The 14,096-nt window shown below is 37.6% G+C and overlaps 2 protein-coding genes across 5 annotated transcripts in view; both read right to left on the reverse strand.

The window, feature by feature from the left end:
* Positions 1-14,096, reverse strand: part of PELI2 (pellino E3 ubiquitin protein ligase family member 2) — a 202,226-nt gene that overhangs the window by 4,774 nt on the left and 183,356 nt on the right. For all 4 annotated transcript variants that reach the window (XM_043918931.1, XM_043918930.1, XM_043918932.1 and 1 more), the window contains one exon: positions 12,778-12,966. In XM_043918931.1, coding sequence (XP_043774866.1) covers positions 12,778-12,966 — 189 coding nt within the window. The remainder of the gene's footprint in view (positions 1-12,777; positions 12,967-14,096) is intronic.
* On the reverse strand, positions 1,426-2,184 carry LOC122704355 (ribosomal biogenesis factor-like). The gene has a single exon (XM_043918934.1). It carries the CDS (start codon positions 2,058-2,060, stop codon positions 1,797-1,799), a length of 264 nt encoding a protein of 87 aa, XP_043774869.1. The 5' UTR covers positions 2,061-2,184; the 3' UTR covers positions 1,426-1,796.

The raw sequence follows: 14,096 nt of genomic DNA on the forward strand, positions 1-14,096 counted from the left end.
CTTTCCTCTTAAAGATCAGCTATGAAATAAGAGGCAGTTTATCCCCCGGCCTCCTTTAAAAACAGGACTAGAGGGGTAACTAGCCCCTCTGAACCTCCCTTTCCTCATCTGAACATTGGATATAAATCATATATGTGATACACATAAAGGCCCGAGCTTGCATACACTTACTTTTACACGTTCAATTAATGGAGTGGTTTATTTTTCTTTTTAAAAAAAATTATTTTAATTGGAGGATGATTACAGTGGTTGTAATTGTAGTGATTATTTTAACAAACTTCACAAATCTCCTCAGATTTTTATGCTTCCTCCTCAACTCAACAGCACAAAACCATCTTGGTCTCATAAGGCATAGGAAATGTCCAACCAGTTCATCTGGTGAAGACTTAGGCTGATTTCGGCCACAGACAATTCAGAAGACCCTTGGTGGGCCTTGCAATAAATACTGCACTGCTGCCAGTGACTCCAGGTGACCTTTAGCTTCACACGATCTATCATTTATCCTGCATTCCTAAGGTCTGAAGCAGACACATTCACTGTGAGCTTCAGAACATCATTTAAAAGACTGGCAGTGCTACAAGCACCAAGTGCTCACAGACGATTAACAGCTGACGAGCAGCAGTTAGACATGGTCCATCCCTGCCTCCACGTGCCACCTGCGCTCTGTGGATGCACTCAGGTGAACTGCCCTCTGCCTAGAATTCTCTGTCTGGGCTCACCCCATCCTAGCCTACCCCAGGGCCTGGCAAACTCCCACTCATCATTCAAGGCTTACTTGGATGGCACTTTGCCTACAAGCTGTCCTTCCCTAATAAAGTATCAAATACTGGTAGTTAGAAAAAGGTAAAATCCCAACAAAATGATAGACCTTAATATTTTATAGGAAAAACACAGAGACAGGTTTTCAATAATAGCCTTTAAGTTGCTGAATCTCTCTCCTCACCCCAGCGCCCCCGCAGAACACCTCCTGATCTCCTCCCTTCTTGCTGGATGTCAGAAGTCTCCCTTCTCTCTTGACAACAGATCATTCCTAGGGGAGGTTTCATCTCTGCATGAAACTGGGTAAGAAGAACACTGCTGTGGTAATAAATTGGAGTTTGGGTCACATTTTTTCCCCCCTTATGATTACTTTTTATTCATTGCTTTTTGTTTATATCAGTGATACATACATATATATATCTATTCTTTTTAAAATTATTTTTAATTGAAGGATAATTGATTTACAGTTTGTGTTGGTTTCCGCCAAACATCAACATTCATCAGTCATAGGTATATCTATGTCCCTTCCCTCTTGAACATCCCTCCCAAAATTCTTTTCCCATTTAGGTTATTACAGAATACTGAGCAGAGTTCCCTGTGCTATACAGTAGGTCCTTGTTGGGTAATCTATTTTAAATATAGTAGTGTGTTTATGTCAATCCCAAATTCCCAATTTGTCCCTCCGCTACCTTTCCCATTTGGTAACCACAGGCTTGTTTTCTACTTCTGTGAGTTTGTTCGTTTTGTAAGTAAAAGCATTTGTATAACTTTTTAAAAGATTTCTCATGTAATAGAATATCATGATATTTGTCTTTCTCTTCTTACTTACTTCAGTTAGTATGATAATCTCCAGTTCTATACATCTTGCAATGAAATGAGGTTATTTCATTCGTTTTAAGAACTAAGTAATATTCCACTGTATATATGTACCACATCTTCTTTTTGTATAAAATGTTTAATTGATTGGTCTTTTGGGGAAATTTGATGCACCACCACTGTATTACAACTGAACCATTAATCTTGTAGCTTCATTGACATTAACTGCTGTTTTCATGACACTGCTGACAAATCAGCTGTTTCTGCAGAGGTTCAAGGGAAAGGCCTTTTGAGAAGTTTGCAAGTTTCTTTTGCATATCTACAAAAGCTTTATTCACTCTGCTAACTTTTTCATCATTAACAATGTTTATCTTCTTATGATTAGTGGTAACTGGTTTTGCTTTATTTTTAACCTTAAAGCTTTTTTGGCTGGCTATGTGGAATACATTCCTAGACTTCTGCTCTATTAGTTTGTTCTTGGCCATGGTCTCCCACCAGACCTCCAATACTCTTGTGCAGTTGGCTCAAGTTCCAGGTGACACCATCTCAAACCACAGCTTCTTTATCCAGTCATCTGTTGACATTTAGATTGTTTCCATGTCTTGGCTATTGTAAACAGTGCTGCAGTGAACACTGGGGTATATGTATCCTTCCAAATCATGAATTTCTCTAGATGTATGCCCAGAAGTAGAATTGTTGAATCACATGGTAACTCTTAGATTTTTACCTGGAGAATGCCATAGATGGAGGAGCCTGGCAGGCTACAGTTCATGGTTGCAAAGAGTCAGACATGACTAAGGGACTAACACTTTCATTTCACATTACCAACACTGTAGGCGAATTCCTTCCCTTTTCTCTACATCCTCTCCAGCATGTATTGTTTGTAGATTTTTTGATGGCCATTCTGACTGGTCTCAGGTGATGTCTCACTGTAGTTCTGATTTTCATTTCTCTGATAATTAGTGATGGTAAACATCTTTTCATGTGCCTGTTTGCCATTCATCTGTCTTCTTAGGAGAAATGTCTTCTGCTCAGTTTTTGATTTTTTTTTTTGAGTTGCATGTTTGCAAATTTTGGAGATTAATTCCTTGTGGTGTGCATTATTTACAAATATTTTCTCCCATTCTATGGATTGTGTCTTCATTTTGTTTATGGTTTTCTTTTCTGTGCAAAAGCTTTTGAGTTTAATTAGGTACCATTTATTTTTGTTTTTATTTTCATTATTCTAGGAGACAGGGCCAAAAAAAATATTGCTATGATTTTTGTCAGTGTTCTGCCTATGTTTTCCTGCAAGGGTTTTGTACTCTCAGGTCTTATATTTAGGTCTTTAACCCATTTTGAGTTTATTTTGTGTATGCTATTAAAGAATGTTCTAATTTCATTATATTACATGTAGCTGTTCAGTTCTCCCAAAACAATTTATAAAAGAGAATATTTTTCCTCCATCATATAGTTTTGTCTCCTTTGATATAGATTAATTGACCACAGGTGCCTAAGATTATTTCTGGACCTTCTATCTTGTTTCATTGATATATTTCTGTTTTTGCACCAGTACCATACTGTTCTGATGACTGTACTTTTGTGGTATAGTCTAAAGATGGGGAAACTGATTCCTCCAGCTCTGTACTTCTTTCTCAAGATTGCTTTGACTATTTAGGGTCTTTTGTGTTTCCATAAAGATTTCTAGTTCTATGAAAAATGCCATAGGTAATTTGATAGAGATGGCATTAGTTCTGTAGATTGCCTTGGCTAGTATGGCCATTTTCATAACATTGATTCTTTTAATCCAAGAACATGATATGTTTATCCATCTGTCTGCATCATCTTTGTTTTCTTTCATCAGTGTCTTATGGTTTTCAGGATACAAGTTTTTGCTTCCTTAGGTAGATTTATTCTTAGGTATTTTATTCTTTTTGATGTGATGATAAATGGAATTGTTTCTTTAATTTCTAATCTTTTGTTGTTAGTGTATAGAAATGCAACAGATTTCCATGCATTAATTTTGTATCCTGCAACTTTATGAATTCACTGATGAGCCCTAGTAGTTTTCTGGTAGCATCTTAGGATACTAAGGATTTGCTATGTACAGAATCATGTCATCTTCAACCAGTGACAGTTTTACTTTTTTTGCAGTTTGGATTCCATTTATTTATTTCTTCTCTAATTGCTGTGGCTAGGACTTCCAAAATTATGCTGAAAAGAAGTGGTGAGAGTGGACCTCCTTGTCTTATTCCTGATCTTAGAGGAAATATTTTCAGCTTTTCATTGTTGAGTGTGATGTTAGCTGTGGGTTTCTCATATATCACCTTTATTACATTGAGATAATATGTTCCTTCTGTGGTCACTCTCTGAAGCATTTTTATCCAAAATGGATGTTAACTATTATCAAAAGCTTTTTCTGCATCTTTTGAGATGATCATATGATTTATATTCTTCAGTTTGTTGATGTGGTATAGCACACTGACTGATTTGCTGATATTGAAAAATTCTTGCATCCCTGATATAAATCCCACTTGATCATAGTGTATGATCCTTTTACTGTATTGTTGGAGTAGGTTTACTAGTGTTTTGTTCAGGAGTTTTGCATCTGTATTGATTATATTTGCCTGTGGTTTTCTTTTTGCATGTATGATATCTATCTGGTTTTGGAATCAGGATAATGGTGGCCTCAGAGGATGAATTCAGAAGTGCTTCTTCCTCTGCAATTTTTTGGAGTAGCTTCAAAAGGATAAGTGTTAACTCGTCTCTAAATGTTTGGTAGAATTCACCTGTGAAGCGATCTGGTCCTGGACTTTTGCTTCTTGGAAGTTTTAAAATTACTGGCTCAATTTCTGCACTGGTATTTGGTCTGTTCATTTTTTTCTATTTTCCCCTCGTTTAGTTTTGGGAGAGCGTACCTTTTAAAGAATTTGCCCATTTATTCTAGGTTATCCATTTTGTTGGCATATAGTTGCATGTAGTAGTCTCTTATGATCCTTTGTATTTCTGTGGTGTGGTTGTAATTTCTCCATTTTCATTTGTAATCTTAATGATTTGGGCCCTCTCCCCTTTTGTTCCTTTTTTCTTTTTTTAAAATTGTCTACAATTGCTTTACAACATTGTGTTAGTTTCTGTTGTACAAGGACGTGAATCATTTATATGTGATATATATATATATCCCCTCTCTCTTGGACCTTCCTCCCACTCCTTCTTATTTCACCCATCTATGTCAGCACAGAGCAGCAAGCTGAGCTTCCTGTGCTATACGGCAGTTCCCACTAGCTATCTGTTCTACACATGGTAGTGTATATATGTCATTACTGATCTCTGAATTTGTCAAACCCTCCCCTTACCCCACCCCTCCCCGCATCCACATGTGTGTTCTCTACGTCTGTGCCTCTGTTCCTGCCCTGCTAATAGGTTCACATGTACCATTTTTCTAAACTCCACACACATGCATTGATATACAATATTTGTTTTTCTGACTTTACTCTGTATGACAGACTCTAGGTCCATCCACATCTCTACAAATGACTCAACTTTGTTCCTTTTTATGGCTGAGTAATAATCCATTACATATATGTACCATGTCTTCTTTATCCATTCATCTGTTGATGGACATTTAGGTTGCTTCCATGTCCTGGCTATTGGAAGCAGTGCTGCAATGAACACTAGGGTACTTGTATCTTTTTGAATTATGGTTTTCTCAGGGTATATGCCCAGTAGTGGGATTGCTGGATCATATGACAAACTATTTTTAGTTTTTTAAGGAACCTCCATATTGTTCTCCATAGTGGCTGTATCAATTTACATTCCTACCAACACTGCAAGAGGGTTCCCTTTTCTCCACACACTCTCTAGCATTTATTGTTTGTAGATTTGTTTTGATGATGGCTATTCTGACCAGTGTGAGGTAATACCTCATTGTACTTTTGATTTGCATTTCTCAAATAATTAGTGATGTTGAGCATCTTTCCATGAGCCTCTTGGCCATTTGTATGTCATCTTTGAGGAAATGTCTATCTAGGTTTTCCCATTTTTTGATTGGGTTGTTTTTGTTTTGACATTAAGCTGCATGAGCTGTTTATTTTGGAGATTAATCCTTGTCAGTTGCTTCATTTGCAAATATTTTCTCCCATTCTGAGGGTTATCTTTCCATCTTGTTTATCATTTCCTTTGCTGTCCACAAGCTTTTAAGTTTAATTAGGTCCTATTTATTTTTGTTTTTATTTTTATTATAAGACATAGGTCAAAAAGGATCTTTCTGTGATTTATATCAAAGAGTGTTTTTCCTATATTTTATTTTTGAATATGGTGTTAAAGAATGTTATAATTTCAATCTTTTACATGTAGCCATCTGGTTTTCCCAGGACTAATTTATTGAAGAGATTATTCTCCATTGTATATTCTTACCTCCTTTGTCATAGATTGGGTGACACAAGTTTGTAAGTTTATCTTTGGGTTTCTATCTTGTACCATTGATCTATATTTCTGTTTTTGTGCCAATATCATTTTGTCTTGATTACTGTGGCTTTACAGTATAGTCTGAAGTCACGGAGCTTGATTTTTCCAGTTCCACTTTTCTTTCTCAAGATTGCTTTGGCTATTCAGGGTCTTTTAAGTTTCTATACAAATTGTAAATTTTTTCGGTTCTAATTCTGTTAAAAATGCCATTGGTAACTTAATAGGGAATGCATTGAATCTGTAGATTGTTTTGGGTGGTATAGTCATTTTCATAATATTGATTCTTCTAATCCAAGCACATGGTGTATCCCTCCATCTGTTTGTGTCATCTTTGGTTTCTTTCATCAGTGCTTTATTGTTTTCTGAGTACAGTCTTTTGTCTTCTTAGGTAGGTTTATTTCTAGGTATTTTATTCTTTTTGTTGCAGTGGTTATGGCATTGTTTCCTTAAATTCTTGTTGTGATCTTTCATTGTTAGTGTATAGGAATGCAATAAGTTTCTATGTATCAATTTTGTGCCCTGCAACTTTGCCAAATTCATTGATGAGCTCAAGCAGTTTTCAGATGCATCATTAAGATTTTCTGTGTACAGTTATCATGTCATTTGCAAACAGTGACAATTTGACTTCTTTCCCCATTTGTATTCCTTTTATTTCTATTTCTTCTCTGACTGCTATGGCTAGGACTTCCAAAATTATGTGGAATGACAGTGATGAGAGTGGACTCCTTGTCTTGTTCCAGAACTTAGAGGAAATGGTTTCATTTTCACCACTGAGAATGATGTTTGCTGTGAGTTTGTTGTTTATGGGGTTTATTATGTTGAGGTTTGTTGTTGTTGTTCAGCCGCTAAGTCATGTCCAACTCTTTATGACCCCATGGACTGTAGTATGCTCATGTCCATTGAATCAGTGATGCTATCTACATCTCATCCTCTGCTGCCCTCTTTTTCTTTTGCCTTCAGTCTTTCCCAACATCAGAGTCTTTTCCAGTGAGCTGGCTTCTCATGTCAGGTGGCCAAATTATCGGAGCTTTAGCATCAGTTTCCTTGCAATGAATATTCAGGGTTGATTTCCTTTAGGACTGATTGGTTTGATCTCCTTGCTGTCCAAGAGACTCTCAATAGTCTTCTCTAGCACCACAATTCAAAAGTATCAGTTCTTCAGGTGCCTCAGCCTTCTTTATGTTTCAACTCTCACATCTGTACATGACTACTGGAAAAACCACAGCTTTAACCATATGAACCTTTGCTGGTAAAGTGATGTCTCTGCTTTTTAATACACTGTCTAGGTTTGTCATAGCTTTCCTTCCAAGGAGCAAGCATCTTTTAATTTCATGGCTACAGTATGCTGAGGTAGGTTCTCCTCATGCCCACCTTCTGGAGAGTTTTCTTTTTTATCATAAATGGGTGTTGAATTTTGTCAAAAGCTTTTTATGCATTTATTGAGATAAGCATATGGTTTTTATTCTTTGTTAATATGGTGTATCACATTGGTTGATTTGCATATATTGAAGAATCCTTGCATCCTTGGGATAAATCCCACTTGATCATGATGTGATCCTTTTAATCTGTTGTTATATTCTGTTAGTATTTTGTTGCAAATTTCTGTGTCTATGTCAGTGATATTGGTCTGTAATTTTCTTTTTTGTGATATCTTTGTCTGGTTTTAGTATCAGGGTGATGGTCACCTTGTAGAGTGAGTTTGAGATGTTGTTTCCTCTGCAGTTTATTGGAAGAGTTTGAGCAGGATGTGTTAGCTCTTTTTTAAATGCTTGATAGAATTTCCCTGTGAAGCCATCTGGTCCTGGGCTTTTGTTTGTTGGAAGATTTTAAATTACACTTTCAATCTCATTACTTGTGATTGGTCTGTTTATATTTTCTATTATTTCTAGTTCTGTCTTGGAAAGTTGTTTTGTACATTTCTTCCAGGTTATCCAATATAGTCGCTATGATCTTTGCATTTCTGCAGTGTCAGTTGTAATTTCTTCTTTTTCATTTCTAATTTTATTGATTTGAATCCTTTCCTTTTTTTCTTGATTCTGGCTAAAGGTTTATAAATTTTATCTCCTCAAAGAACCAAGTTATAGTTTTATTTATCTTTGATATTATTTTCTTTTTCTCTATTTCATTTATTTCTGCTCTAATCTTTATGATTTCTTTCCTTCTAGTAACTTTGGGATTTGCTTTTGTTCTTCTTTCTCCAGTTGCTTTTAGGTGTGAGGTTATATTGTTTATTTGAGATTTTTCCTGTTTCTTGAGGTGAGATTAAATTGTTGTTAACTTCCTTCTTAGGACTGCTTTTTCCTGTTGGCTCAGACAGTAAAGAATCTTCCAGCAATGCAGGAGGCCTGGGTTTGATCCCTCGGTTGGGAAGATCCCCTGGAGAAGGGAATGGCTACCCACTCCGGTATTCTTTCTTGGATGATTCCATGGACAGAGGAGCCTGGTGGGCTACAGTCAGTGGGGTTGCAAACAACTGAACATGACTGAGCAACTAACACAGTAATATACAGAGCTTGGATTGTTGTGCTTTCGTTGTCATTTGTTTCTATGTATTTTTTAATTTCCTCTTTGATTTCTTCAGTGATCTCTTGGTTATTTAGTACTGTTTAACCCCCATGTGTTTGCATTTTTTAGTATTCTTTTTCTTGTGATTGATTTCTAATCTCATAGCATTGTGAATGGAAAAGATGCTTGATATGATTTCAGTTTTCTTACATTTACCAAGGCTTGATTTGTGACCAAAGGTGGGATCTCTCTTGGGGAATGTTCCATGTTCATTCTATTGCTTGAGAAGAAAGTCTATTCTGCTTTTAGGTGGAATTTCCTATAAATATCAATCTAGTGTCGCCTACTGTGTCATTTAAAGTTTTTATTTCCTTATTTTCTGTCTGGATCTGTCCATTGGTATAAATATGGTGTTGATGTCCCCTACTATTATTGTGTTACTGTTGATTTCCCCTTTTATGGCTGTTAGCATTTGCTTTATGTATCATGGTGCTTCTATATTGGGTATATAAATATTTATCATTGTTATATCTTCTTAGATCGATCCCTTGATTATTATGTAGTGATCTTCCTTGTCTCTTATAAAGTCATTATTTTAAAGTCTATTTTATCTGTTGAGTATTGCTCCAGCTTTCTTTTTCTATCTGCAAGGAGTATCTTTTTCTGTCTCTTCACTTTAAGTCTGTATGTGTCCTAGGTCTAAAGTGGGTTTCTTGTAGACAACATAACATATATATAGGTCTTGTTTTCGAACCCATTCAGCCAGTCTGTGTCTTTTGGTTAGATACATTTAAATCCATTTATATTCAAGGTAAATATCAATATTTTGTCTTTAATTTTTGTCAGTTTGATTTCTATGTATCTTGGCATGTCTCTCTGGGTTTATTCTACCTGGGACTTCCGTGCTTCCTGGACTTAGGTGACTGTTTCCTTTCCCAGGATAGGGAAGTTTTCAGCTACTATCTCTTCAAATATTTTCTCAAGTCATTTCTCTTCTCCATCTGGGACCCCTATAATGTGAATGTTGGTGCACCTAATTTTGTCCTGGAGGTCTCTTAGATTGTCCTCATTTCTTTTTCTTCTTTTATTCTGTCCCACAGCAGTGATTTCTACCATTCTGTCTTCCTGCTCATTTATTCATTTTTCTGCCTCAGTTATTCTACTGATTCCTTCTATTGTATTTTTCATTTCAGTTATTGTATTGTTCTTCTGTTTTAGGTCTTTGTCAAACATTTCTTTTATCTTCTTAGTGTGTGCTTCCATTCTTTTTCTGAGATCCCCGGATCATCTTTACTAACATTACTCTGAATTGCTTTTGGGTAGATCTCCACTTCACTTAGTTGTTCTTCTGGGATTTTATCTGTTCCTTTGTCTAGGGTATGTTTCTCCATCTGGCATCTCATTTTGTATAGCTTTCTGTGATTGCAGTGTCTATTCTGAAAGATGCAAGGTTGTAGTTCTTGTTTCTGCAATCTACCCCCTGGTGAATGAGGCTGGTCTTAGAGGCTTGTGCAGGATTCCTAGTGGGAGGGACTGCTTCCTGCCCACTGCTGGGTGGAGCTGGGTTTTATCCCTCTGGTGGACAGGGTCATGTCAAGGGATATGTTGAGCAGGCAGCTATGTGTTCAGGAGACTTTAAGCAGCCTGTCTCCTACTGAGGAGGGCTGTGCTCCCACCCTGTTGGTGGTTTGGCATCCCAGCAATGGAGCCTACAGGCTGTTGGGTGGGGCTAGGTTTTCATGAAAAAAATGGCAGCCTCCAGGAGGGCTCACACCAATGAATACTCCTCAGAACTACCACTGCCAGTGTCTTTGTCCCCACAGTGAGCCATAGTTGCCCCTTACGGCTCCTCCTATTGCCAGAACCCCAGGCTGGGGAGCCTAATGTGTGGCTCAGAGGTCTCTTGTGGGAGAACCTGTGTGATATAATTATTTTCTAGTTTGTGGGACATCCACCCAGTGGGTATTGGATTTGATTTTATTACTACTGTGCCCCTTCTACCACTCCAATGGGGCCTCTTCCCTTTTTACTGGATGTAGGATATCTTTTGTGGTAGGTTCTGGTGGGTTGTTTTTTTGGTTGATGACTGTTTAACAGTTCATTGTGATTTTCACTTTTCATACAAAGAGGTGAGCTCATATTCTTCCACTCTACCATCTTGTCTCCGCCCCCTTAGCCAGGGTGAACAACCTTTTTTCTTCCTGCAGGGCAGTTCTTGGTAAATAACGTAACTTTTAAGTCTATGGTCTCTTATTTTCCACATATTCTTGACTCCTATGTCTAGGATAGGTGTTCCTCTGAGAGACTCCTGTGCCTTCCAGTACTTTCTTCTGACTGTGCCAATCGCAAAATATGCTAATGATTTGTGGCCTCGCCTGTAACATTTTCCAGACTCCACAATTTGAGGGCAGAGCCCTGGACATCCCGGTCATTATCAGATTCCCAGCCCTTAGCTCCTGCTTAGTCATGGCAACTAATTCGGGACTGGGTGTAGCACTGCTTCATTCTTACTCAGTTCTCTCAGTAATTCTAAAGGGTAGGTACTAGTATTGTTCCAGTTACGTGCATATAAGCGACGTGGCAAATCAGGACCTGGAACCATGGCTTGACTTCAGAACTGTTAACATGCAGTAACTGCTCCAACAGCAGCATGTCTTCCCTCTCAGAGCATGTAAAAGTAACAACTATCTCTGAACAAAATACATGAATGAGAGTTGGCAAGAAACTCATCCTGTGCTGTGCCCTCCTGGACACCAGTGTATGCTTTCTACCTGCCCAGGGTGATGGTGCCAACCAAGTATGATTCCCTACAAGATGGTACTGAGTAGAAGCCAGGAGTTCAAACTTAAACTCAGGTCCTCCTGATTTAAAATCCCATTTGCTGCCACCTTCTAACTCTGTGACTGGGCAATATTCAACCTCTTTATGCTATGTCTTCCTCATCCATAAAACAGGGATAATTCCACTTCCCTGACAAGGCTGGTGTGCAGATTAACATTTCTGAGACATTAGCTCATTTAATGCAGTGTCTGCACCCAGCAAACATACACTGATTACTTACTATTGCTATTATAATGATCAATAACTCATTTCACCATCCTAAACCAGTTTTGTGTAGAATTAGCCTATGATCAAAACTTTTTCTGGAAAACAGATTTTACATCCTCTTTCCTATTTACAATCTCTTGAAACATATTTCAGCAAAGTTTATTGAATCTGTTTGGCTTTCATAGAAAGCGTTTTTCACTTTTAGTCATAATGCTCCAAGATTGGGATTTTATCACAAAAGGCAGAAGCTATACCTGCAGCTGAATAATGGTGTAAACAAGTAATAAAAATAACTATCCCCTAAAAACAAACATCCAGTAGAGAATAGCAAACCAGCTTTGTAAAATCCCCCATCTTTTTTCTGTCTTAGAAATATCATCTTTCTCTGTGAACTAGATCACATCCTCTATTATTTATATTATTATTTCCCTGGTAGTTTGAAAGAAAACACTTGTTCTCTCTGGTTCTAGTTTCTACACAACAATTAATTAAAAGTACTGGAGTGGAAAATTTACTAAGAACCTTTTAGTGCTGTACCACACGGCCATGGCAGTATGAGAAACCCAAAACTTACTATTTAAGGTATTAAAATGATTCTCCATAGAAGAAAGGGTTAAAAACCCAACAGCTCTAGGGCATTTTGGATAAGCAGTAATATTTATAGAAAAAATATTAACATGCCAAGTCAATGTACTATGTGAACTATTTCAAGTAAAACTGTAATTATGACTTTGAATTATATAGGGAACTATAATTTCTTATTATGAACAAGAAAAAAAAAGCTAACTTAATTATCTTTTTTGTCCCCAGAAAGTCTAGTAAATAATTCTGTAATTCATAATTTTCACTAATTAGTTTTAGACTGCTCAGGATTTTTCCAAATTAGTAAAGTTTTACACTAAGAATAAGTTCATTTTTCTTAAAGTGAATTTAAACAGAATTCAATGGTGAAGTATAACAATAGAATTATGCTTTTAATGTAGTTAGGAACAAAAGGTAATTTTCTTCCACTATTGGAAAAGCTTAATCATGATAGTGAATAAGGCCATTTCCTTCTTATTTTCGGAGAAAATCCCTACTCTCCTGGGTCAATGGAACACAACCCTAAGACCTAGACAAAGATTTTGAATTTCTGGGGAGAAAAATGACAGTGTTCAAGTTATGTGTTTGTAGTTTCATGCATTTTTTTGTGTGAAGTCCACTTACCAGCTTTCCCCTTTGCTGTGCAGACCTGGTCTCTCTCAAGGTATACACGTCTCCACAGACAGAGATCTCACGCCAGACCCCGGGCTGGGACTCCTCAGTGAAGCCACCTCTCGGATGCATCACCAGGACACCATTGGTCGTGAGCCCATCCATGTGGCCGTCGGGGTTTTTCCACTTCGCTGCCTTTTCCTGGAAAGCATACCACAGAAAAGATGATGTTCAACACAAAAAGGTTCTAGAATCTCTCCAAAATATTGGGTAAGGGCAGAGGGGAGGGAAGTGAGCAATTTTCATTCTCTATTTAAAGCTAATAATCAGAAGGATAAAATAGGCAATTAGTCTGAGAAAATGAAAGAAGTGTAAGAATAGATGAATGATTTATCACTGGAGACAGATTATATTTATCTTGGGCTTTTACAAAAGAAAACCTAATGTCTGGGCCTCTACCTCAGAGATTCTTTTTCGAACCACATTCCCCCTACCCCCACAACCCCAGGTGATTTCAGGAATCCAGTATGTATTCTTCAGTTCTATTTGTGCAGTGCTTTCATCCTATTATCTAAAAATGTTTTGTATGAACTCGTTATCAGGTAAGTACTAGAAGGAAGTGAAAATTTTTCATTCAACAAACAAAATTTCAAAATACATCAGGCCAACAGGTTGTGGCCACTATGTTTTGTTTTCATACGGATCAGTGTTTACATCATCAAAGGTGGAAGGCACAAGTGACTGGATATAACGGCAGATTGGACACCTGGCCATTCTTTCTTGGGGACAGAGCCAGATAGTGTTCACAGGACTTGGGTAAATTTGATTAAGGTAAGCCACTTATGACTGGTTTAGGGGTGGGCGTATGACTGAGTTCTGGCCAATGAGACCTAAGTGAGTCTTCTGGGAAGCTTCCTGTAAAGGTTTCTTTGCTCTTCAAAGAGAGACCAGGAAGAAATATGGCCCTTGCTCCCCTTCTTCAGCAAGTTGTCATGCTGCGGGGAGTGGGGAGGGTGTGGAAGTACAGGAGCCATCTCATCCACACCAGGACCTCGTCTGAGGAAACTGGTGTGCCCAGAGGGCAAGATGGGATAAATCTGGCTCCCCTGACATTACACAATCACTGGATCAACCAACCTTGCAGCTGGCCTTCCTAGGCATTTCTTGTAATATGGGATGACCCTTTTTTATTACCATTTAGGCCATCTTAAGAGAGCTTTTTACCCCCTGAAAAAATACCTTGATTCAAAAAGGGACTATATTAAAACTGGATAGTCACTACAAGTGTGGGTTTTTTATTTACATGGACAGTATGAAGAGAGATATTTTTA

Source organism: Cervus elaphus, chromosome 12 (assembly GCF_910594005.1).
Source record: "Cervus elaphus chromosome 12, mCerEla1.1, whole genome shotgun sequence".
NCBI lineage: Eukaryota > Metazoa > Chordata > Mammalia > Artiodactyla > Cervidae > Cervus > Cervus elaphus.

What these genes read in the sequence shown, in the direction of transcription:
- LOC122704355 (XM_043918934.1), bottom strand. Translation starts at nt 2,060, where the DNA reads ATGGCCAAGAACAAACTAATAGAGCAGAAGTCTAGGAATGTATTCCAC.